Raw genomic sequence first — 26086 nt, forward strand, 5'->3', positions numbered from 1 at the left:
GGGGTGAGGATAGATGACGGGGGGCATTTAGACTTGATAAAGCAGAGAATAGGGAGCCACTGAAGGTGAGAGAGGGAGAGAGAGAGAAAAAGAGAGGGAGAGAGAGAGGAAGGAAGAAGGGAAGGAAGGAGGGAGGGAGGGAGGGATGGAAGGAAGGAGGGAGGGAGGGAGGGAGGAATGGAAGGGACGGAGGGAGGAAAGAAAGAAAGGAAGGAAGGAAAGAAAGAGATGTGACGGGTGTATTTAAGAAGGTCCAGTCAGGCCGAAGTGACCTTCAAACTGGAATGGAAGAGGCCAGAGAGAGATCTCTCCCAAGCCCTGGGTTGCAGGTGCCTTTAGGCCTGGGAGTATGCTGTTCCCTGGGGCTTTACCCAACACAGATGTAAATTTATGATTAGGTGCTTTACAGCTCCCTATGGAGTAGAAGGATGGGGCAGTAGAGTGCCGGGCAGAGGTGTGGCCAGGGAAACCTCCCCACACCAGTGGCTGCTCTGTCAGGGGCAGGACCATCTGGGTCTCCTCTCTCCTGATCAGGCAAGTCACCAGCTCCGACCAGGGTGCTGCCAAAAGCGAGGCCATTTTTTGACAGTTGACGAGCCTTCGACGAGACTGGGGAATGAGGTGGAAGCAGAGTAGAATCTCTGCACATGTCGGCTTCCTGGGCACCACGCACTGTCCCCAAGAGGCAGGGATTATTCTCTCTGAATCTTCTGGATAAGAAACCTAAGGCTCAGGTTAAATAATATGCTACAGTTAGTGAAGGGGCTGGCATACTAACTCCAGCTTGTCTTAGTCTAGAAGACTCTCTGCATGTCACAGAGGATAGTGCAGCAGGAGGGGACCACCCTGAGGTTCCTAAGTGGTGGTTTCTGGCTCTCCTTTGGTACCAAACCACACTTTTTTGCAACTTCTGTTCACTAAACTTTGACTGTTCATCAGTGTGTCCCCAGAGTCCAGTGTCTGGCATGCAGAGGGCACTCAGAGAATAACCTTGGAGTAATGATGGTTGATGGATGGGTGAGAGAAATAAAGAGAGGGAGGGAAGAAATCAAGAAATACGACGTAAAGTTAAATCACAATAGCTCAGAGGAAACCTCAGACCTAAGGGGCGGAGAGCCCTGAGACTTTGGGGGGATGGCTGAGCAACTTGGCTCAGTCCCAGCACCATCCTTTGTCCCTTCCCATTGCAGGGCTGATCCGGTCCCGCGTTCGCGGGGCAGATGTGGCCACAGCTGCTGTCCTCACCTTTCTGGACAGCCACTGCGAAGTGAACACCGAGTGGCTGCAGCCCATGCTGCAGCGGGTGAAGGAGGTAAGTCTGTCTGTCCCTGGGGGAGCTCTGGACGTGCCCACATGTTCTTGGCATGAGGGGGGGTGATGAACGGTCTCTGGAGTTGGGCAGGCAGAGTAGGAAGCCTAAACGGTCTGCTCCCTCCTGAGTAACCTCACCTCATTGAGCTTTCGCATCTGAAAACAGGGATAATTGTAATATTTGTCCGACTGGGTTGTGGTGAGAATTAAATTGGCTGAAAGCCTGGGTGAGCCACAAAGCTCCTACTACGAATGGGTGGCGTTGTTTTCCTCCTGAGGGAGTGATGAGGAGTGAGGGTGAGTCAGGCTGGGAAGCCTGAGGAGGAGGGAGGAGAGGATGGTGTTCTCAAGCAGGGAGGCCCTCCCATGTGCCTGCTGTTCTCTAGAATGGGGAGGACTTGGACATATGGAGCATAGGATGAGGTGATTTCAACTCAACCATAAGAGGCAAATAACCCAATTTAAAAATGAGAAAAGGGGCTTCCCTCGTGGCGCAGTGGTTAAGAATCCACCTGCCAATGCAGAGGACACGGGTTCGAACCCTGGTCTGGGAAGATCCCACATGCCGCGGAGCAGCTAAGCCCATGCGCCACAACTTCTGAGCCTGCGCTCTAGAGCTCGCGAGCCACAACTACTGAGCCCGCGTGCCACAACTACTGAAGCCCAGGCACCTAGAGCCCATGCTCCGCAACAAGAGAAGCCACCGCAGCGAGAAGCCTGTGCATCGCAATGGAAAATAGACAAATAGTCAACAAGCACATGAAAAGATGCTCAACGTTAAGTCATTAGGGAAACGCAAGTCAAAACCACAATGAGGTACCACTTGATGCCTACAGGATGGTTATAATCAAAAGGATGGACAGTACAAGTGCTGGTGAGGATGTAGATAAATAGAAGTCTTTATACATTGCTGGGGAGCATGTCAGATGGTGCTGTTTTCCACTTTGGAAACCAGTCTGGCACTTCCTCAAAAGTTTAAACATAGACTTACCATATGACCCAGCAATTCCACTGCTAGGTATATACTCAAGAGAAATGAAAACATACCCCACACAAAAACTTGTGCCTGAGTGTTCAGCGCAGTGTTATTCAGAATAGCTGAAACATGGAAACAGCAAAATGTCTATCAACCGTGAATGGATAAACAGAATGTGATATATCCATACAGTGGAATACTGTTCAGCCATAAAAAGAATGAAGTAATGATACATGTTACAATATGGATGAACTTTGAAGACCTTACGCTAAGTGAAAGAAGCCAGTAACAAAAACTGCTTATTATATGATTCCATTTATATGAAATGTCCAGAATAAATAAATCCGTACAAATACAAAGTGGATTAGTGGTTGTCAGGGGCTGGAGGGTGGGGGGTATGGGGAGTGGCTGCTAATGGTACAGGGTTTCTTATTGGGGTGATGAAAATGTTTTGGAATTAGAGAGTGGTGACGGTGCCACAACCTTGTGAATATACTACAAACCCCTGAATTGTACACTTTAAAATGGCGAATTTTATGGTATATCAATGATATCTAATAAAATTGTTATAAAAATGTGAATTCAATCTCAATACAAAAAGTCTATAGAAAGGATAAGGTGAGGCCCCCATAGAACACTGTGGGAGACCGTGGATGGTCTCCCCTGATCTGCCACGTCCCACATTTTTGTCGTCCTGAGACGGAGTGTGAACTGAGGGGCAGAGCTGGATTCCAAGTTGCAGACAAGAGGATCTTGAGGGTCAGCACAGAATGCGGAGAGAGGAGGGAGAAGAAGCTCTGTTCCATGTCCCTCCATGGAGGGAGAAAGAAGAGAACAGACATCCTGCTGATGGAGGGCAACTAAGTTTTGCACGTGGTATATGATAGAATCCACCACCACCACTATCCCCCCACCCCTCACCCCCAGAAAAAAACCTTTAGTGAAGTTGGCATATTACCCACCAATGTTTTGGAGGTGGATTTGTGTCTGGGAGATGATGAAGGGAGCGTGAGTCTGACTTTGAAGTGGATGTGGCATGAGAGGCGTGCCACCCAGGTTACACAGAGACTGCAGGGTCCCTGCCCTTAAGCTGCCGGTTGTCCAGTTGGGAAGACCCAACCTCAACATGTACAAAGATGGACGACAATTAGTAAAACAACAGTTCAAACCAGCAACAGAAGATCCACATCAGGCAGCATCTGATTCACTGTCCCAGGAATTGTCTGGTCTATAATTGTGAGAGCAGTTTAAAAGAGGAAGAAGTCCTCAGCCTGCAGCAATCAGGGAGGGCTTTTCTGAGGAGGTGAGATCCTGGCAGGGCTCAACATGATGTGAGAGGAAGAGGCTGGGAGAGCATCGTGCCCATGAGACCCAAGAGGGACCTTCCGGGAGCCTAGATGTGGTGATGCAGGACAGCTCCTGGGAGCCTAATGTGTCCTGCAGGAGGTGCTGAGTGCCCAATGCCTCGAAGAGAACTTCTTCACAGAGCAGGCAGTTGGGCCTTTATTCACAGAGTCCCTGGCCTCACGCCATCTCACGTGTCCTCTCCTAGGATCACACCCGCGTGGTGAGCCCCATCATTGATGTCATCAGTCTGGATAATTTCGCCTACCTTGCTGCATCTGCTGACCTTCGGGGAGGTGGGTCCGGCTCCCAGGGGAGGGGCTCTAGACCTGAAAGGAGGCAGGTGAGGGCGGGCAAGAGCCCTGGCTTGGTGCTCTTCTTCCCAACTGTGCCAGAGCGTCTCACACCCCCACCCCCTTTACCTCTAGAAAACGAAAGGGGATTGTGTAGAGCCTTGTGTAGAGCCGTGGGGTGGGGGACGAAGGGCCAGAGCTGGCAGTGGCAGGCTCCTGGCGCAATCAGGGACGGAGCCAAGCTAGTCTCTGGTCTTTCCCTCCCCCCAAACTTTGACACATCCTTCTCAAATACTGCCAGCCTGGGGACCATTGCCACAAGTCCTGGCAGATTAACATGATATGACTGCTGTCCTGGGGGTGAGGAAGGGGGAGCCCTCGACTTTGCACTGTTTCCTAACCTGTACGCCTGGAAATGGTCTAGACCTGGCCAAATATGGTAGTTATTGGCCACATTTGGCTATTGAGCTCTTGAAATGTGACCAGTCTGAACTGAGATATGCTGTAAGAAAAAATACACACCAGGTTTTGAAGACTTAGTATGAAAGAATATAAAATATCTCATTAATAATTTTTTGTGGGGCTTCCCTGGTGGCGCAGTGGTTGAGAGTCCACCGGCCGATGCAGGGGACACGGGTTCGTGCCCCAGTCCGGGAAGATCCCACATGCCGCGGAGTGGCTGGGCCCGTGAGCCATGGCTGCTGAGCCTGCGCGTCCGGAGCCTGTGCTCCGCAACGGGAGAGGCCACAACGGTGAGAGGCCCGCATAGAGCAAAAAAAAAAAAAACAAACAAAAAAACCCACAACATTATTCAAATTAATCTCATATGTTCTTCTTACTTTTTGATATGGCCACTGGAAAAATTTAAATTGCGTGTGTGGCTTGTGTCTCCGGCTTGCAATGTATTTCTTTTGGGCAGCTCTGGTCTAGACTTTAGAACTGTGCTCTCCAATACAGTAGATAATAGCCACTTTGGGCTATGTAAATTTAAATTAATTAAATTAAGTAAAATTCAAAACTCAGTTCCTAAGTTGCCCTAGCAGCATTTCAAGTGCTCAATAACCACATGTGACTAGTGTCTGCCATGTTGGACAGTGCAGATATAGGACATTTCCGTCATTGCAGCAAGTTCTATTGGGCAGGCTGCTCCAGAGAATCTGTTGCCAGGAGCTAATGCGCAGAGTGGATTTCCTATTTGGGGCTCGGATTTCCAATAAACGGACACAGTCGTTAGTTAGATGTTGAGGCTGACTGGGATTCTGAAGGGAGCCAGGCATTTCTCCTTAGGGAAATCACCTCAGGGCCTTTGCACTTGCTGTTCCCCCACCTGGAATTCCCTTTCCCTACATGTCTGCATGGATCAGTTCTTCATTCAGGTCTCTACTCAAATGTTACCTCCTCAGAGAGCCTTTCCTGTCTACCTTTACAAGAATAGCATGGGTACCCCTCCTTTCTTTTCTTTCTTTTTTTTTTTTTTTTTTTAGCACTTTTCAACCCCAACTGACATATTATCCATTTACTGATTTATCTTTGTAAGGCTTTGTCTTACCCAGTAGATTGAAACTCCATGAGGACAGGGACCTGTCTCGTTCTGAATGAAGGAATGACTGCATGAGTTGCCCAGGGCCCTCTACAAGCTGGGCTCTGATCAAGGGAGACTCTCAGGGGTGGTGGAGTGAGGGGACAAGAGCCCCCGAGCCCCATCCTCACCCTAGTCTGTCCCTTAGGATTTGACTGGAGCCTGCATTTCAAGTGGGAGCAGATCCCTCTGGAGCAGAAGATTGCCCGGACAGACCCCACCAAGCCCATAAGGTCAGGACTGCTGTGGGCTCTGGAGAGACCCCTTGCTTCCCTGAGTCAGGGGCTTTGGAGGCTCCTGTGAGGGCCATTTCAGTTGCCAGGGCTCCTAGGGGTGCACAATCCAAGGGCTAACTCTGTTCGGCGCCCTGGGGAGAGAGAGGCCAGAGGCCAACAAGCGGGCCAGATATCCGACCCCAGTGACTCTGCAAGTGGGGGATGCAGTGGCCTGGGCCCTGGGGCTGTCTAGAGGGGCTCAGATTTTCCAGCTCATGTGTTTCCTCTTTCCTCTCCTTGCTCCCAGGACGCCTGTCATAGCTGGAGGAATCTTCGTGATTGACAAGTCTTGGTTTAACCACTTGGGAAAGTATGATGCCCAGATGGACATCTGGGGGGGAGAGAATTTTGGTAAGTTGGGAAATAACCACAATAATAATAATGGGTAACCCGGATGGAGTGTTTTCTATATGTAAGGCCCTAAGGATGTTACACATATTAACTCCTTAAATCCTCACAACGAATCTCTGAAGTAAGTACTATTATATCTCCATTCTACTGGTAAAGAGACTGAGGCACAGAGAGGTTAAGTAATTTGTCCAGAGCCACACAGCTAGTCCACAAAGAGATTAGGTGGTCAGGGAGAACCTGTGGCCACATGGCTAGACATGTGTATGGAGGAAGCACATGGCTGCTTCCCTACAAGAAAGGCTGAGGGTGGTGTTTGCAGTAGGGGGTGGTGGTTAAACATAAGCAATGGGGTCAGATGGCCTGGGTGCAAATCCTGGCCCTACCACCTATAAATTGTTTGGCCCTGGGCAAGTGAAAGCCTCTCTGGGCCTCAGTTTCCCCAAGAGGCTGTTATAAGTACAAAGTGAGATGAGGGGGGTGAAGATGCTGGCAGCCATTATTATTATTATGAGGCCATAGGAACCCTTTAGCCCCACAAGGAAAGGGAAGAGCCAGTGAATCCCCAGTGTCGCTGGTGAGGTTCAGGTGAGATAAAGGCTGGGTACAGATGGAACATCTGATGTGGGTAGTTTAAGGGGGGTTTATAAAAGGGCCTATTTACACGGCGTGGGCAAGTTACAGGGAACCACAAGGGCCAGGGTAGGGCTGGGCTGGTGACTGCTGGGAGGTGTAGCCACCCCCAGGTCTGAAAGACAGGGAGGGAGTGCTCCCCGACAGTAGCTGTGGTCTTGGGACACCTGCAGCCAGTCCACTGTGCCAGGTGGAAGGTGTCAGGGAATAAACACCCACCCTCACTCTCCCCCGACCTGCTGGCTGAACTTCCTCACACAGGAAGGAAGTCCAGGGGTACAGCCCACACAGGCAGCCTCCCAGATGAGGAGCGTGGTGGAGGAGGGTGGCGATCAATCCCAGGGATCCAGGAGTGGGGCAGGGTTTGTGGGGGCAGGTACCTTGAGGCTTGTGAAACACAAAGGCCTGTCCTTGCCCTGGCAGTGGACCCAGTCATTCCTTTGCAGAGCCCTTTCCCACTGCTTCCTTTTTCATCCTGGCCAGGTTTTTTGCAAAGTAAATAGGGCTGGTGGTATCTCACCCATCTGACAGATGGGCAAACTGAGGTAGACGCCACCTTCCAGATCTCAGCCAGAAACTCCACGTCTGACAGGTGTAGGTAGTCCCTTTACAGGAGCCACTTAAGTGTTCTGAGGTGTGACCCAAGTCAGTCTGTGTTTCTGGGAGGCAAGGACCAGGTCTTTCTTCCCTCTCTGACTGGGGCAGTGGGACAGATGGGCAGTGGGGCTCCGACTCAGGACCAGCTGGAGTGGAAACAGGCATGGGATTTTCTCCCCTTTGTAACTTACGCTTGGAAACCGTTTCCAGGCAGGCATTCAGAGGAGTAAATTCTGGGAACTGGGGTGCAGTGACCCTTCCATTCTGACCTCCTTTTATGTATTTTGGGCCTAAGTGACCTCTTTTGTGTTCTCCATCTCAGCCTGAAGGGAGCTTTGGCAAATCCAGTTTCCTGTAAAGATTCAGAGGGCTGGGAAACTAATGGTCTCTGCTGCATCCAGAGGCCTTTTTCTTTTCTCCTTCCTTCTTTTTTTTTTTTTTTTTTTTTAAGGCTGGGGCCTGATGGAGAAACAAGTGAATGATCAAATAGCTAACTTCAAACTCTGCCTGAGGCCAGGGCTCAGTGATTGGGGAATTGAAAGGTGAACCACACAGGGGTTCTAGGGAGGGTTTTGTTTCTGCGAAAAAATTCAAAGAAATTCCTAGGCTAGCCGTGGTGCTCAGCCGTTCAGCTGCTGGGACCAGTTTTGAGCCAGGAGACTCGTCACTGATGGCTTTGGGCCTTTCAGAACTGTTCATTCGTGGAAGGAAGGGAGATGCCCAACCCGAGACTCGGTCCTGTTTCCCCTGAGAGAGCCAATCGCCGGAACCCAGAGGCCGCCTTGAGTGAGGGTGGCAAACGTGAAAACCTTGGGATTCTCATTAGGGATCCTTTTAAAAGGTAGTCAGATCATGTTACTCAGCTGCTCAAGACCCTGCAAGGGCTCCCGCATCACTCAGAGCAAAACCCGAAGTCCTTACACCACCTGCCCGTCCCCCACAAGCACACACCGCCAGCCCCGCCCTCGGCCCCTCCTGCCCTCCCCACACCTCGCTCCACTCCTGCCTACCGAGCTCTTACCTCTAGCTCTGTGCCCTTGCTCGTCCCTCTGCCCCATACGCGCATCCCTAAGAGTCACGTGCCTCCTCCTCACCTCCTTCAGGCCTTGGCGCAAATGTCCCCCCCGCCCCGTCCATCGAGAACATCCCTAATCAGCCTCATTAAAACCGCAGCCTCACCCCCAACTCCACTCACCTGCTTCAGTCTCCTACCCGCTTCACAGATGAAGTATTCTATTCATTTTCTTGTCTACTTGTATTTTGGTTTCTTCTTTTACTGAGTTCCTGTTTCCCCCCCGCTAGAGTGTAAGGGATTCTACAACGGCGTCTGACAGATCATGATCTGGTTCAAACAGTGGGACTTGCTGGACAAAGTGTGAACTTTACACTGCAGTTCTGCACCTGAGCGTGGAGGTGACCTTGGAGAGGTTATTTAACATCTTTGAGCTTCACAGTCCTTATTAAAAACATGGGGATCATAACACCCAATGCCACATGGTAGCTGTGAGAATTAGACATCAGCCATAAAGAGCACAGAGTGAGTGCTCAGTCAGTGGATGACAGTTACCGCTTTTGTTGTTGCCACGTTGTTGTTTTTTTTTGGCTGCGCCATGCAGCTTGTGGGATCTTAGTTCCCGGACCGGGGATCGAACCTGCCCGCACCCTTGGCAGTGAAAGCGCAGCGTCCTAACCACCGGACCACCAGGGAATTCCCTGTCGTTGCCCTTGTTGATAAAAATGACAATAAGTAATAGTAATGTGGACAATATGGGCTATGTGGGATGAAATGACCTAACTAGCGTAACAAAGTTAATCTGGAAGAAATGGTACCAGGATGCAGATCTTCCGTCCCCAGTTCTAAACCTCAGTTGCCGAACCAGCTGCAGGGCTCTGACCAGGAGAAGGACAGAGGCCTGGCCGTTTGCGGGCAGACCTGGGGAAGCCCATTAACGGGGCCAACGCTGGGTGCGGGTCCAGATACGCCTGGCGTCCAGTCGTGGACCACACTGGGAAGTCACCTGGTGCACAGAGGCTGGCCAGGACGTGGGCCTTAGTCCTGCCTCCTCCGCCCCCCACTCTGCTAGTCCCTGGGAGGTCCCTGAGCAGTTGCTCCAGATGAGAGCCCCCAGACCTGGCCAGGGACCACAAGTGTCCTTACAGCCAACTGGGGGGTAGGAAGAGGAACCAAGGCTGGAACTCATGAAAAAAATGGTCTTTCTGTTTGTTTTTGTTTTTTTTTTAATTAAAAACAAAAAAACAAGGGCTGTGGATTTTCTGGGACAGGAGGGAGGTGTTTTAATGTCAAAGGGTGTCCAACTTCAGGATTAAAATGAAAGAAAGTAGAAAATCAGAAGAGGTTCAGCCAGCTGCCGAGGTGGGTCCTTGCCGGAAGTGAGGATTGTTGAGTGGAAAACAGAGTAGGCAACGTGTGACGTCCCCTTCTGGGAGGCAGGATGGCCACTGCTCGCCTCTCCCAGCACTACTAGGGACCACAGTCATCTGTGAAAGCTCGTTCAGCGTCACACCACCACCAAAAGGAAGTATGTCTCAGTAGGGCCACTGGTAGCTGTAAATGGAGACCACCGGGGCCATGAGGGAGGTCTGGGCCAGCCAGAAAAATGCCAGCGGGTATGTGTGTGTAGAGGTATGTGTGTGGGGGATGGGTGTGTGGTGTCTGTGTGGAGTGTGTGTGAGGAGGGGGTGTGTGTGTGTGGGATGTGTGCATGCACACGCATGGAGGAAGAGGTCAGGAACACATGCAAGGAGTGGGTGCACCCCGTGTAAACAGGCCCAGGAGCCCTGACACCAGCATATGCCTCCAAGGAGACACCAAAGGCAAGGGAAGCCAGCTCCTTCCCACCTTCACTCCGTGGGGACTTGCCAAGTGGCTCCTTCCCATCCTGATGGCTGCCGTCTCTGCAGAGCTCTCCTTCCGGGTGTGGATGTGCGGTGGGAGTTTGGAGATCGTGCCCTGCAGCCGGGTGGGTCACGTCTTCAGGAAACGGCACCCCTACAACTTTCCTGAGGGCAACGCCCTCACCTACATCAGGTAGGTCACGGTGCAAAGAGCACCGCGCTAAGAGCTAGGACACCTAGACCCCAGCCCTGTCAGTTACCCAAGGGACTGTGGGTAGCTACACCACCTTTCTGGGCCTTGGTTTCCCCATTTGCCCCCCATTCTGGGATCCCGGTACTTTCAGGCTGGAAGGATGAGGCTGGGAGTGTCTCCACCAGGCCTCTCTTGTTTTGACTGTCCTTGTCCATGAGGGCCTTGGAAAACCAGCCAAATGACCAACTGGAAGCTGCCCTCCACTCACTGGGTCCCAAGTACTGGTCATAGACGCCATGTCCTGACCCTGACTTGGTCAGCGTCTGCCCGTCCGTGTCCCCAGTCACAGTGTGCACTTCATCTTGAGGGGCAGTGGGCAGGGTCCTAGAAGACCACTCCCATCGCCTGCCCCCCTGATGCTGGTGGCAAGGGGAGGGTGGGAGGAGCGTCATGAGCACTCCCCTCCCAAGGATGAGTCTTCAGCTTCTCAGGCTCCCTTGTTGCCAGCGGTGGCTCCCCAGGTCTAGCTCATCAAATGGCCTATCTTTGTTTTGCTTCCCCTTATCCCATTTTAATTGTTTTTATACTTGTAAAAGTGATAGATGTTTACTGTAAAAATTCAAACTATATCATATATATTATATATCTGTACATATAGTATGTTATACATTATAATTTTTACTCTTTATACCACATAGAAAAAAATGAAAGTCCCTTTCACCCAGCCTTACTCCTATCCACTTGTCTCTCCAAAAGTAACTACTGCTAATAGATTTCTAGCCCATCATTTCAGGTCTTTTAATTTATTTTCATATATATATAGTTTCTGTATAGAGATGCATGCGTTTGTGGGGTGTTTTTTTACATTTTTTAACTTTTTATTTTGTATTGGAGTATAGTTGATTAACAATGTTGTGTTAGTTTCAGGTGTACAGCAAAGTGATTCATTTATACATATACATGTGTCTATTCTTTTTGTGTTTTTTATATAAATGGGGTCGCACTGCATGATTTTTCTGCAGCATGCTTTTCCGCCACTCCACACTAAATTGTAGACATCCTTCAGCGTCAGTATGTACTAACCTGAGGCTGCCTAGTACTCCATCATGTGGACGTAGTTCATTATTCTCCTCTTGATGGGCATTTAGGTTGTCACAGATGTTTCATGACACAAGTATTCTCGTACATGTCCCTTTGCCCACACGCTGGTATTCTGGTAGAATAAATTCCTCAAAGTGGAGTGTCAAAGAGTATCCATACCCACAGAGTTGATGGATGCTGACAGATTGTCCTCCAAAAAGACTGTTCTCATTGATACCACCCCACTCAGTATTCTTTCGCGTGCACCCCTGTCTCCGCACCCTGTACTGCACAGAGCTGATCTTGATCCCAACCCTGACTCTGTCACCACCCTGGTGACCTTATTTTGCTCCTTCCTACCCTTTTAGGAATACCAAGCGCACTGCAGAGGTGTGGATGGATGAATACAAGCAGTATTACTACGAGGCCCGGCCCTCGGCCATAGGGAAGGCCTTCGGCAGGTGGGCCCCTCTCCCAGCCCCCCTTGGCCTCCCTCCACAACCTTAGCAAAATACAAAATTGTGTGTACACCAGGGAAGCGCTCAGCGTCTCCTTAGCAACTGAGCTGCCCCAGGCCGCTGGGCTCTAACGGGCCTGTAGGGTATACGACTCAGAGACAAGATTCCGGTCCTTGAGGAGGATGCAGCTTCATAGGGAGAAATAACCAGGGAGGGCTCGCTTATGCGAGCACTGCCGGTCCACAAGCTGCCTGCAGGACAGACATCTGTGCAAGTGATTAAGGATGGCTCTCTGAAGAAAACACTCGGGGTTTTGGCTCCACCCCTTGCTGTTCAAAATCTGACAGTGATCTGTTAGCTTATTTTTCTGCCCTGGACTGTTATGACTACAGTCTAGTTAAGCATTTTCAAAATGTGGATTCGTTGTGAAATCAATTTAGAGAGTCGTGACCAGTATTTTTTTTTTTAACGATAGAGAACTAGAATATTACAGATGAGTACAGAACAGAACAGAAAATAACAGTTGATTGCAGTTATGGATAGATATTGTTTTGTGAAAACTCCTATTTTGGTTGTATGTTTGTAGCCATATATGCCCATGGGTATACTTGGTCACAATGTATTTATTTCTTACTTAATGTTGTGGTCAGATATGTTTGAAAACATATTAGCGATCATCAGTGAATCTCCCTCTATTTGTTTGTATCTATCCCTTAAAAAAAAAAGTTTAAAAAAAGAAGTTATGTCACTATTTCTTTTAGTGGGGAAGTAACATCTACTGAGGACCTACCCTGTGCTAGGCACTTATGTCCCCTTTATTCATTTGATTCTCACAAAAACCTCTGGAGGTAGATGGTTGTGTCCCCACTTTACTGAGAACAAACAGGCTCAGAGAGGCGGTGAGGGTCATCTGTCAGTGGCCATTATGGTCAGTGGAGCTGAGGAAGGTGTCCATGGACACATCAGATGGTTTTTATTTGCCAACTTTTTGGAAAGATGTTTAAAGCGTGGTTTTCTTGTTGGTAGACACTTTCTGCTCAACTGGAAAGCAGGAAAGGAAACCTTCTAGTTCATTAAGGCTCTGCTCTCTCTGTGAAAATAAGGACCAGATAGTGGTGTCCTCACTTGAGGTCTCAAGGAGTAAGAAGCCGAGATTAAAGCCTGGCCTCCGTGGGCTGGGCAGATCCTGAAAGGTGAGCAGGAATTTGAGGAGAGAAATAAGGCGTGGCCAGGAACCCTGGGACGAGCTTGCAGGTCAGAGAATGACTTAAGGCAGAGACCAAGGCTGGAAGGCAGCCTTGGACAGCTCCTGGCCCTAGCTCCCTTGGGGTAGGTGGAAAGAGGGGGCCGGCCTCCCGGGCCTTCTCACGCCCGCTGAGCATTGCCTTCTCCTCCAGCGTGGCCACGCGGATCGAGCAGAGGAAGAAGATGAACTGCAAGTCCTTCCGCTGGTACCTGGATAATGTCTACCCAGAGCTCACGTGAGTGCAGCCCTCAGCTCGTGCATCTGGCCTGGGTGGGGGCCAGCAGCTTGGGGACCCTTCACCCTGATCTCTCCTCAGCCCAGGCAATCTGGCTATTTCTAGCTGTCGGTGTTTGTTGTCCTGTGAAGGGTCTGGAGGAACCAGGAGGAGGTTACCAGGAGTTAAGAGTGAGGTGTGGTAGGAACCAAAGTTTAACAGACTGGGCCTTAGAGCTAGAAATGGGCATTGTCCCCTTCGGACAACAACAATGCATTGTGTAGCAAAGGCTGCAGAAACACTCATTTCCTTTGACTCTCCTCTCTTCCTTCTGGGAGTTTATCCTAAGGAAATAAAGCAACCAAGGCAAAAAACCTGTTGACAAATAAATGTCCACTGTAGGCTTCTCTGCTGTGAAAAAGTCGAGAAAAAACTAATGATAGGGCCTGGGTTTAGTGCATCATGATGCGTCGATCTAAACAAATATGTGTCAATTAATGTTATAATCATAAACTGTGAAAAAACATGGGGAAATGTTTGCTCCAGCAAATGAGGAAGCAACATGCAAATGGTGTATGTGTGTGGGCTACAGGACGGTGGGCAGTAGCTGTAATGACAGGGGTGGGGAGGGCAGAGCTGATTCTTTTTTTCCTCATTTCAAAATCCCTCTCAGCATCCTGGCTACATCATTCCTCACATCCTCCAGGTCTTGACTCAGCTGTGCGCGCTGCGTGAGGCTCCCCCGAACTCTGCATTGGCCGACCGCACCTTCCCCAGCATTCCCTGCTTATTTTCCTGTCACCCTTATTGTCATTCAGCATATATGTGGCCAATTACTTTTATTGTCATCTCCCCACACTTGACAGGAAGCTTCGTGAGAGTAGAGGTGTTTATCTGTTTTGTTCACTGCCTTATCTCCAGCCCCTAGAACAGTGCCTGTCTCAAAATGGGCACTCGATACATATTTTTAACTGAATAAATTGCATAGTCAATAAGCTTCAGTAATAACTTTGAAATTAGCATTCTCTCTTCTAGAAATGTCACCTCGGGGAACGGGTTATTCCACTGCTGTCTCCCAAGGATGCTGTCATGGCTTTCCAGAACACTCCATCTCTCAGAGCCTGCAGATCCTCCAAGGAGGCAAATCTTTGTCCTTCAAGGGCAGATTTGATTTTTGGAAAACAGCCGTAGTTAAGTTGTAGCCAAGTCCAGTGAGTAAGCTGGTTGATTAACCCAGATAATACAATCCTGGGTCCCAAATACAGGGTGACAAGATTGAAACAAGTGACAAGGATAAACTGACTCTGCAAGCAATGTTCAAGGAATTCCCAAAGGGTCTGAGCAGCGGCAGCATCCTTGGAAAAAGTTGGCAGCCTGGATAACCCCAGCTCCCCAGATGATGGCTGTGCATGGAAGAACATTAATTTACAAACTTGTAATAAATGAACAGCTTCCTCAAGTGGCCACTTTTAAGGGGACAGTTTCATTCAGACATGTCATTTCTGAGGGAAAAAAGCATAGTCTTTCTTTATGTTCTGTCAGAGTTCATGCTATCCGGTTGGAGTCATGGACTCCAGGCCTCAGACAGGAGCTGGGGAGCTGGGGGAAGAGTTGGGAGGATCGGGGATGTGCCTCTCCTCCCCACACCCCAGTCCCCACGCAGTGTCCCATGTCATCCCCTGGGGACCAAGAGGCAGAGGTAGTTTATAACTACCATAAGTCTGGATCTTTCACAAAGACAGGAGAGTGGATGAAACCAGCCGTGTGATATGAGGAGCATAAGTCCTCTTCCGTTTGTTTTGTCACTGTGTGGACGTTTAAAAATGATTTTTTGTTGTTAAGGTAGAAATTGCAGCTCATTCCTATCCAGTTTACTCATCCTCGGTCTGTTTTTTTGTTTGTTTGTTTGTTTGTTTGCGGTACGAGGGCCTCTCACTGTTGTGGCCTCTCCCGTTGCGGAGCACAGGCTCCGGACGCGCAGGCTCAGCGGCCATGGCTCACGGGCCCAGCCTCTCCGCGGCATGTGGGATCTTCCCGGACCGGGGCACGAACCCGTGTCCCCTGCATTGGCAGGCGGACTCTCAACCACTGCGCCACCAGGGAAGCCCCTCATCCTTAGTCTGTTCCCTCATGTTCTACCTCAGTTCTCAGGGAGAGGGGCCTGGAGTGGATCAGGTTGTTAATTAGAAAGGAGATCTATAGGCCCAAATGATACCATGTTCCTCCAGACAGGATCCTAATAGTTGGGCCACGCTTGCAGGTGGTCAGTGGAGAAACTTAGGAGGCTGAACGGAGAGGCCTTTGCTTTCCTAGGCCTGCCTAGCAGCCTGCAGTACTGCTACGGCGCTGCCGCTTTTCCAGATCAGAGTTCTGTGGCTAGCCTCAGCAATTGCTACTGTATTACTTCTGTTAGGGTGCTCAGGAACACTTGTGCAGGCTGTGCATTGCACAAGCACACCATATTTGAAGGGTGCTGGTCACACAGTATTGTACACTTATTACTACAATTCCTGGCAAATGGCAGTAAAAGCCTTCTAACAGAAGACTTGTTTGTCTTTGTTTTCATAATGTAGAAAATCATCTATATTATGATGATCTTCTAACAGATGGAAGTAAAGTGTCTCAAGAAAGGGATGCCTGTTGCTGTTTCTACAAAGGCATCATAAGGGCTAATGGCAGCCCAGCTTCGAAGTGGTCCACAGAGAGGAAAGCAGATGCAGACTTAAGAGGGCTACCAACAAATAGGACAGCTTAGCCTGGCTCTGCCAGAGAGCAGAGGAAGGGTGGTGATGGCCATCCCAGCTGCTGCAGGGCTGCTACCACTCAGACACCTCAGGAGCTGCGTCTGGTCTTGAGATTGCTGCCCAAGCCCCGGGTTTCCTGCATAAGCATCAGTGGGCAGGCCTTTGTTGTCAGTGACATTGCCACACTTGGACAGTACACACCTCACCTCTGAAAACTGATCATCTTGCACATCTTCCTAAGCAACAGCGGGTAGGGAAGGGAAGAGAAGAGAAGGGTCTGGAACAACCTTGGCTTCTCAAAGAGGCTCCCACAGGACCTTGTCTCTGTATAGAGGGGAAGTATAACACGTTGCCCCTGGATGAAGCAGAGGGGGTGGAGCTTTTGCCTCCCAACAGCCTTGCACCTAGCAGGTTGCAAACTTAAATCCTACAGTGATCAGACAGGCAATGTCAATAAGTCAACTGGGTGGGGATGACAGTAAGGGGTGGAGGGGACTGTGGCAAACTGAAATGCACAAGCTCCACCCATAAGGGGGCAGCTGCTGCTCATGACAGCGTGTTACTGCCGTGCTGGAATGCAAGTTCGGTGTGGCAGCCTGACCTTCCTATGTTTTCCAAAGAAGCTGGATTTTTGGTGTGATGAATTGGGAGACTGAGATTGACATATATACACTAATATGTATAAAATGGATAACTAATAAAAACCTGTATAAAAAAATAAATAAAATTCAGAAAAAAATTCTAAAGTTCAAAAAAAAAAGGAAGCTGGATTTTTCTGTGTAAACTTGAAATCTTAAAATACTGCCAACTAATTAAAAGCACCAATAATCACACTGTGCAGGTCAGAAAAAAACCTGTCCAGGGCCAGATTCAGCTTAGGGGCCAACAGTTTGCAGCCTCTGTTCTAGAACTGCACGACCTCTTACAAGGGGGTGTGGGGTTCTGAAGGGGCACTGCCACCGGTAGTGTGGAGGGAAAGTGAAAGGCTCTCCTTGAGGCTCTGTGAGAGCGGGTAGGTTCTGGGAATCCGGGGGGTTCCAAGACGTGGTTTGGTCGAGGTCCTGCAGGATGTCCACATGAGACAAGAGAGTGCCGGAAATGTTCTGATCCATGACCCCCGCCCAGGTTCTCTTCCTGACAGAGGTAACAGAGGCAGATAGGATTAGCATGTGCTCAGACTCTGAGCCCTCCTGGTTCCCCATCACACCCTGTGGGTCCGTAAGCCAAGTGCGTGTATAACCTTCTAAACCCAGGAATACCAGCCCACGTCAGCTGGGGCCAGCATCTCCGTTAGGTTTATTACCCACAGGGTAAGACCATGTGTTGTATATCTGTGTGTGTGTTTAAGCATATTTTTCCTGTGCATATAAAATGTTTTAATAATACACTATTTTGAAACATGCCTGTTTTACTTAACTGTATGTTTTGAACACTTTCCCACATTACCAGAGTCATTTTTAATGGCTAAAGTTTTTTTCCATCCTACAGATGAATCAGAATTTACTTAGCCCATCCCCTATTGTTGGATATCTAGGAATTTCCCATGTTTTCACTATAAGCAGTCACTCTGAATGAATATCTTTTAAACTAAATCTCTGCACACATCTTTAATTATTGCCCTAGGATACAAAGTTACTGGAAGTGGGACAAAGGTGTGCACATTTTTAAGGCTTTTGATACGTAATACCACACTGCCCTCCAGAAAAGGTGGGCCAGTTTATGTTCTCACCCAATCCCACAGCTATTGCCAACACTAGGTAGTGATATTTAAATATATATATATGTATATATATATATATATATATGTATATGTGTGTATATATACATAGATATACACACATACACTTAAATATATAAATGTATTATTTTATGTAAATAAATTATATAAACACACACACATATATATACACATATGGTAAACAAACAGTGGTACCTCTCTAATATGTATTTCTTTAATCGTTGGTGAGATTGAACACATTTTCATATTTGTCTATTTTACATTTGCCTCTTCAAAGTGACCCCTTCCCTGTCATTTCGAGGTTGTTTATTGAGCCCACATTTGGGCCTCAGCCTCTCCCCAGCCTGTCCTCTTTCTGGGCTGGAGAGCCCTGGTTTCTGGTTTGAACCCTCTCAGGCCTGGCCTCCAGGGCAGTCCCTGGGGCTCCCAGAGCTGCCCAGAACCCAGTAGGGCGAGGCCCAGTCTTCCCAGAGGCACCCCTGCTCATCTCCCTCTGCTGCCAGGCCTGCTCCCCGGCTCCCCTCCCCACGGACACCTGGGTGCCCAGAGAGCTGGCAGGGCGCTGCCCTCTGGGTAAGTGTGGGCAAGCCTGGGGAGGGCAGAGGACAAGCCTGACTGCTGCCTTTTCTCTCAGCGTCCCCGTGAAGGAAGTGCTCCCTGGCATCATTAAGCAGGGGGCTAATTGCTTAGAATCGCAGGGCCAGGACACGGCTGGTGACTTCCTGCTCAGCATGGGGACCTGCAGAGGGTCTGCCAAGAGCCCGCCGGCGGCCCAGGTAGGTGGCTTAGGGCCCCCAGGTCAGGACCGGGCACGGGTGGGGGCCTCCCTCTGCCTGTTCTCATCTTCCCTCTGCCTACACCTTCCACAAACCCACTTTCCCAAGGACCCTGCAAGCTGTCCCCTCCCACTCTGCTCCTTGGGTCTGCTCCCACCATACTCGGTCGCCTTTGTAGCCTGTCACACAGTCGCCCTATGGGCACCGCCTGCTTCCTCCTTGCAGAGGGAGAAATGCTGCCCAAACAGAGCCCAGTTCTCTCCTGGGATGCAGCTGTGGTCCGCCTGTATATACAGGGCATCCAGGACTCCTATGTACACACGTGCACAACATGAGTGTTGATGCACCATGTCGAACTAGAGCAGGTCATGGAGACCCCGGCGTGGACTGGCTCCCTGGCTGCCCTGCTCCCATGTCCTGTCTTTCTCCCCATCCCCTGAGCATCCCTTCATACATCCTCTGGCTAGCTCCAGCTAAGCTCCCCCACCCCAATATTTTATTATGAAAAATTTCAAACAGAGAAAAGTTGAAAGAATTGTACAGTGATTACCCATACACCCATCCCTAGTATTTGTAGAAAATTTTACCAAAATAAACAGTGTATTTGCTCTATCTACCCATCTATCCATCCATCCGTTGCTGTACTTTTGGACTTGGCCTTTCTGCTCCCTGTCTTGCAGGCGTGGCTGTTCAGTGACCATCTCATCCAGCAGCAGGGGAAGTGCCTGGCTGCCACTTCCACCTCCATCTCCCCCGGGTCCCTGGTCATACTGCAGGCGTGCAACCCGAGAGAAGGCAGGCAGGTAAGCCTTCTCGCCCATAGGCACGGGATGGCGGCAGCCCCGGAGAACACAGTGCGGGTTTGACATACAGACTCAAATAAGCCCTCCAGAGTGAGGATTTGGGGGACCTAAGCCAGTATCCAGGTCAAGTCTATTGTTTTCCTCATGAGGAAGTATGGTAAGTAGTTGTTAAATGTCCATCCTGCATCCTGTGGCTCCATGCGGGCAGGGACTATTTATCTTGTCAACACTGTATCCCTAGCCCCTGACAACCAGCACAGCCAGAATAAATGTGAGCTTTTACTGAGAACCTGTGCTAGGGGTTTTACATAGGTCATCTCATCTAATTCTCCCAGCAATCCAGCACCGTGGGCCCTAGTACTAACCCCATTTTAGAGGTGAGAAAACTGAGGCTCACTGAATTTAAGAAACATATCAGATCACATAGTTGGGAAGGGGTGGAACTGAGGTTCAAGCCCAGGTCAGCATGACTCCTAAGCCCACAGTCTTGCCCCAGCACATAGTAGGTGCTCAGTAAGTATTTCTTGACTGCTGGCTGACTGGGGAAACTGAGATCCAGCCACAGTGTTTTCCAAGCTGGCATGCCGGCCTCACGTGAGCACTGCCTTTTCCATTTGTCAAACACTCTCACCTGCCCTATTTTCATTAATCCTGGGAGACAGGTCAGGCCTGCCTGTTGAGGAAGAAGATGCTCAGGGCACATAGCAGCCAGTGACAGTCAGCCCCACTCCATTCCTGGCTGGGAGGGCTGCCCCTCTGCCTGGGAATGGACACAAGGCCAGAGTTCTGGTCCAGTCCTTCCTCTGCCCACACCTTCTTGGGAGCTCCCACTGTGCCTGAGCCTGGCCAGCCCGCAGGGCAGTGCAAGGGGCAGAAGAGTGCCTGGCTTTTTGATTCAGCCACCGGGTTTCCTCCCACCCCTTTGCTGTTGCCTGGGTCGGCTCTTTCTTTAGGGATGACTGGCAGTTTGCTATTTTATTCTGGAAAAGCAGCCGGATCCTTCCTTCCTCTCCCTTCAGCGTGTGTGTGTGTGTGTGTGTGTGTGTGTGTGCGCGCGCGCGCGCGCGTGTGTGTGTGTGTGTGTGTGTGTGTGAGTGAGCTTTGTGTGCCAAGGCCTGCTCGCTGGGCCTGCGGGACACATCTGAAGCACTTCCTGGCTGGGACGCTGCAGCTTGTCCTGCCTGCCCTCTGCCCCTGCCCTGCAGTTAGGTGGGTCCCCAGGCTCCCCTTTACCTGGAGTACCGGCCTCTCTGAGGGTCAGGCCTTGAGCCCACTCCCAACCCCATCCTTGCTGAGGCCAAAGTCAGGGAAGTAGCTCCCAGGGCAGCCACCACTCAAATACTTCTCTGGAGCTGCAGCATCCACTTTCCCCTTCACACCGACCCGGGGCTCCTAGGAATCTCCTTTGGCCCCATTCCTTCTGCTCCTGCAAATCCTGCAGGGGCCCCAACAGCTGAGCCCTCTCTTCCAGGAGGACAGGGTGAGCAGCTCTCACTGACGGTGCCTTCTCAAATCTAGGCCTCCCTTCCTGGTCCCCCTTTGGCCCCGTTTCTGAGGCCACCTGGGTATCAGTCATGGGAGAGATACCTGTGTATAGAGCTGCTGGGATGGCGTCGGCAGGTCCTAGCTCCGTCACCCCCCCTCACCTCTCTGAGCCTCAGTCTCCTCACTTACAAAATGAGGGGCTCCCTCCCCGTCTGCCTTAGAAGGAATCTGCAAGAACCGAGACTGTGGCGATGGGAGAGCGCTGTGAGGTGATATTGTTCCCCTGGCCAGGCCAGAACATAATGGCCAGGAGAGTCGGGAGACCCCGAGACCGTGCCGGATGGCACCGGTAGGAAGTGAGGATCCCGTGATTTGCAGAGCACTTCCTCATGACTGGGTGATTCATTCATTCACCCATGCATTCGTTCTTCATAAAACTGCGCTGGGTGTCTACCTTGTGTCAAGGTAGGTGCAGATCACATTGGCCGTAAGGATAAAAGAAGGGTGTGGCCCAGCAGTGCCCAGCTGGGGAGTGTGTGGCCAACCCTTCCCAGGAGGTCAGAGACTGGAAGAGCGCAAGGCAGTAGGATGCTGTGAGTTCCAGAGGGACCAAAGGCCCTATCCTGCCCACTGCCCAGGACCTTTAAGCCAGGAAGCCCTCTCTGCTGGGACCACGTGGGCCAGAGAGACTGGTTCTCAGCCCCGCATTCCTAAGGGGAATCTGGGCTCTGTAGCACGCCCCCTCGCTGCCTTCCACCCTGTTTGCATCTCCCAGTTGGTTCCCTTCTCTGGCCACCCCACGTTCCCCTGCTGCCCCAGCCCTGGCCCTGCAGCTGGTGCCGCCCATCTCCCTTCTCCCAGTTGCTCCAGTGAGAACAGGGCCCGTCCCCCTCAGAGCCCTGCGGCTCCAGCATTCCCCACTTCTTCAGAGGACAGAGGGCGAGGTAGATATAGGAAGAGGGGCTATGGATGCAAGGGAGGGAAATAGGAGAGAAACCAAAAATAGACCTGTCTCCCTGTACTTTTCCCTGAGCCTCGAAACCTGGGGTCTCAGCCTCTCATCCCTTCTCCAAACCACACTCCATCCTCCATCCAGCCACTTCCAAAATGGTCTACAGGAGCAACTCTTGTCCCCCTTGTGAAGCTTGGGGCAGGGGAGGCACCAGGAGGTGAAGGCACTGCCTCAGGAGCCCCTTCATGACTGATAGGGGGACTCAAGGGCCCTCACCATCCCATCACTCTTCATCTCTGTAGGGATGGCGACCAGTTCCCATTAAAGGGTGTAGGTAACCGGCTGCACAGCTACAGGCAGAAGCTTAGAGCTGCAGGAAGAAGAAATCTTGTTTGAAGGAGTAAAAGATTCACCTAGTCCAGGACTCAAACTCAAGGGCCTACAGAGTGCTAGTGGGGAAGCCCTAGAGGAGAAAAGTCGGGCCCAGGTGGGACTATGGTGAACAGGAACTAGGCTGATTAGCAGAGAGCAGGTCTGCAGCCACAACCACCTGATGCCACCAAAGAAACCAGGCCCATGTCTAAAGGGAAGCTGGAAATGCAGGTTTTTATGCGACAACTAAGCCAAGTTTTAAATAAGCACGTGCAGGCCAGACAACATACATCTCTGGGCTAGACTCAGCCCATGGGCCTCTGGCCTAGACTGTGACTTCTTCATGCCAGCCTACAGAAGCCAGAGCGTTCAGGAGGAACAGGCTTCAGGCTTGCATGTGGGGTGTGGGCACCTCTTCTGTAAGGGACACACAGACCATTTAAATGGGGGTGTGTCCTAGGGCCGCTTACATACACGTGTAATGAAGGGATGAACATTATGATTATTATTCATCATTGTTTTCTCTTTCCCCTCCTTTCCTGCCTCTCCCCACAGCGATGGAGGAGAAAAGCCTCTTTCATCCAGCATTCAGTCAGCGGCCTCTGCCTGGAGGCCAAGACCACCCAGCTGGTGACCAGCAAGTGCCAGGCTGACATCCCAGCCCAGCAGTGGCAGCTGTTGCCGCACACATGACCGTAGCCTGGGCCCTCCTGTACCTTTTGCATGAGACTTTGGGACCGGAAGGGGGTTAGGGTGGGGGAGTGTAAAGCGGGCCGTTTCCATCTCCTCACATTTCTGCCGGAATCATCAGCAAACACCACTGCCATGACACACGATTCTCCAGAGCTTGTACGGGGAGGACGCAGGGTGATGCCCTGCTGCCCTGGCCGCCACCCCGGCCTTGCCTGGGGAGAGGAGCTGGTCAGGATGCTGGACTGCTCCTGGGCAGAGACTGGGCAGGAGCCCTGGCCCTTTGTTACCTCCCTTCACCCTCCCGAGGTCTGGACAGTGGTTGGGAGCCTCACCTTGTTGGCTGGGGAGAACAAGGACCGCAGCCCACACGGGCCCCGCTGGGCCAGGGGTCTGCCTGTGGGATCGGGCACGAGAGGAGAATGTGGGCAGTGTGGACGGGGGGCAGGCTGAAGGCGGAGGAAGGGGCGGCCTGCGGGGCAGGTGGAGAACAGCAAGAGGTGAGCAGCTCAGTGGCCTGTCCCAGGCAGGTGCTGGGTTGGGGGCGGGAGGGATAGGATCCAGGGCAGAGGATGGGTGATGTGCAGAAAGACGAGGACGGAAGAGCAGCGTAGCACTGAAAAGACTGGGTCTCTCCCTGGGGACCTGATTCCCCCCACACGTACCACCCCCAGGGCCGGTGCCTCCGGTCCTGCACTCTGGTTCCCACGCCTCAGCAAGGGGCTGAAGGGGGATCTCCAGGGGCAGCCTCAGGACACAGTTTATTAAACAGACCCCACTTCTATGTGGACACGTGTCAGGACAAGACCTCTCCCTTGGGCCTTAAAGACCAGCGGGTGCCCTGGCCCCTTGCCCGGTCGTACCGTGTGGACCCCATAAGGACAGACACCACGGAACAGCCCCATCCTCCCTCCTAGCTTTTGACTCCTGCCTTCTCAAAAGCCCTTGCCTCTGTAAATACAGTGTTACAGGGCCCGGGGCAGGGCGGCAAGAACGGGACCTCCATTCTGGAGCATCCCTAGCTCATGGGGGCTAAGCCATCCAGGCTGGTACTTGTCCTCACCCCTCCCCACTGCAGGAGGGAGGCCCTTGGGGCTCGGCTGCTGCAGTGGCCTGGAGGCTGGCTGGAGGCCCCAGTTTGTGCAGAGCTCCCAGTTCCTTCTCACAACCACTGGGAGTCTCTCCCCTCCCCCAGGGCCTGGTTTTGGAACCGCGTCTGCTGTTTCCCACGTTCCTCTCCCCCCCCCACCCCCGCCTCACTGGCTCAGGCAGTGTGATCTTAGGGAAAAGACTGGTGGTACCAGGAACCCTGGTGGGTCTCCCACCCAAAGCAAATCAGCCTGGTACCCCTAAGGAGTTCATGGATTCCAGAAGGCCTAGGAATGTCCTGAAATGGTCCCCCAAATATTGCATTGTGTGCATATATGCATTTTCCTGGGGAGAGGGTCCGTGGATTTCCCCAGCTTCTTACAGAGGTCCCTGATCGCCAAATGGTCCGAACTTCTGCTCTGGGTTGGAGCTACCAGTCACGAGCTGCCATGCCCCTCCCCCTCCCTGCTGTGCCTCAACTGCTGTGGTCCTGCTCTCTCCATGCAGCCCTTGGGGCCATGGTGCCTACACCCACCCTGGAGGGCTCTCAGTGGCTTCCTCTCACCTCCTGGCTCTCGCTGGCGTGCTCTCAGCAGTGCTTCTGTGCCCCAGCCTGAACCCCTGCGCTCCCCAGCACGGAGCCCTTGGCCCCCAGGGCAACACTTCTCCCATCCTCTGTGTGATGTTTCATCCACCGCCATCTCCCTTGTGCGTTTCCACCCCAGTGGGTAGTGTGGACCTCTGGGGACAGGGAACACGGGCATCTCTCAATGAATGTAAGAGGACCGCTGCTCAGAGAGCCTTTGGGAGGGCCCCCTCCTTTCCTGTGATCAAACCAGGCTCAGCACTTGTCAGCTGTCCTTTGGGACTCAGCCCTATTCTGTTTTGCTTTTCCTCTTCCTGACCAAAGCATGTGCCACTCGCTGCCCCTGAGGACCTCGTCTTTATGAAAAACTCCTGGAATAAAGCCACTTCTCACATGCACACGTGCACCAGCGCCTTCCTTTCTGACTCCAGAGCCAAGGCCTTCAGTGCCACCCTCCCTCTATTCTGGAAAATTGAAACTGAGCATGCTCAGCTCGCACCCCTCCTGCACCTGGTAGCTTGCTCCTCGGCCCACGTGCCCCCCATACAACCCCAGGCACTCCTGACCCCAGGCACTCCTGACGACAGGCTGGCTGCTCTGCGGGGGAGCCATCAGGTGGGGCAAGCTGGGACCAGAGCCCAGGCTCCCAGGCACTAGCCTGGTCCCTCTGAACTGCTGTTCCTTTCCTCTGCCACACAAGACAGCAGTGGTAAAAATGCAGGTGGGACGATTTTCCTAGGTAGAAATAGCAAAGTAATTCCAGAAAGAGCCCTACCAGCCTAGCCTTGTTTGATGGGGTAGCAGATGCTCTAATGTTTCCATGGAAACCAATGGAAAGCCCCACTATTTCTGTGATCAGAAGCTGAACCTACCCAGGTAAAAATAAGCACTGCCTCGGTGCGCACATGAACTGTCGTGGGCAGGCCAGCGCGCCACTAGGTCTCTCTGAACACTGCCGTTCCCACCCCCGCACCCGCCTGGCCTCAGGGCTGCTCATACGGGCTTCTCCAGAACTGACCACCAGGCCTGAGGGGCCCGGAGCAAAGCCCTGGCTGGTGACAGTTCCGAGCACACGACGTGGCTGCAGAGTCTGTCTGTCCATCCGTCCTTTCAAGGAGCACAGCGCACTGCCTGCCGCGTTCTCGGGCCTCTTTCCCGGCCAGGCTGAGCCAGCTTTCCACCTGGCATCTATTTTCACTGAAGGGCTCTGGTGCTGGCTTCTCCTGAGTCATGCTCTCTCTTGCCCTCCTCCAAGCCTACCTCTCCAGAGGCCCATTCTCTCTCTCACCCCCCGTTTTTTCCTGGGAACTAAGACTCTTTGCCCTTAGCCAGCCCCTGGAGGAATCAGCAAAAGCCCTGGGGCTGGCAATTAACCATGGCCTTGGGCCTTACGTAACCCTAATGCGGCAGAAGAGAGTCTTCCAGAGCACATGGGAAGGGGAGGGCGG

At 51.6% G+C, this 26086-nt stretch overlaps 1 protein-coding gene across 2 annotated transcripts in view; it reads left to right on the top strand.

Moving 5' to 3' along the window:
* GALNT16 (polypeptide N-acetylgalactosaminyltransferase 16) overlaps positions 1-25044 on the top strand; it is a 100574-nt gene extending 75530 nt beyond the window's left edge. Inside the window, exons 6-15 of one of the 2 annotated variants that reach the window (XM_082619466.1) lie at positions 1191-1312; positions 3840-3927; positions 5652-5736; positions 6026-6129; positions 10279-10405; positions 11854-11946; positions 13341-13424; positions 18520-18661; positions 19342-19464; positions 22829-25044. In XM_082619466.1, the coding sequence (XP_082475592.1) occupies positions 1191-1312; positions 3840-3927; positions 5652-5736; positions 6026-6129; positions 10279-10405; positions 11854-11946; positions 13341-13424; positions 18520-18661; positions 19342-19464; positions 22829-22966 (1106 nt within the window). In that variant the 3' untranslated portion in view covers positions 22967-25044. Of the gene's footprint in view, positions 1-1190; positions 1313-3839; positions 3928-5651; positions 5737-6025; positions 6130-10278; positions 10406-11853; positions 11947-13340; positions 13425-14438; positions 14656-18519; positions 18662-19341; positions 19465-22828 lie in introns of those variants that run through there. The other variant, XM_082619467.1, reaches the window with a different exon arrangement.
* The last annotated feature ends 1042 nt before the right edge of the window (positions 25045-26086 follow it).

Source organism: Mesoplodon mirus (genome assembly GCF_964341445.2).
Source record: "Mesoplodon mirus genome assembly, chromosome: 4".
Taxonomy (NCBI): Eukaryota; Metazoa; Chordata; class Mammalia; order Artiodactyla; family Ziphiidae; genus Mesoplodon; species Mesoplodon mirus.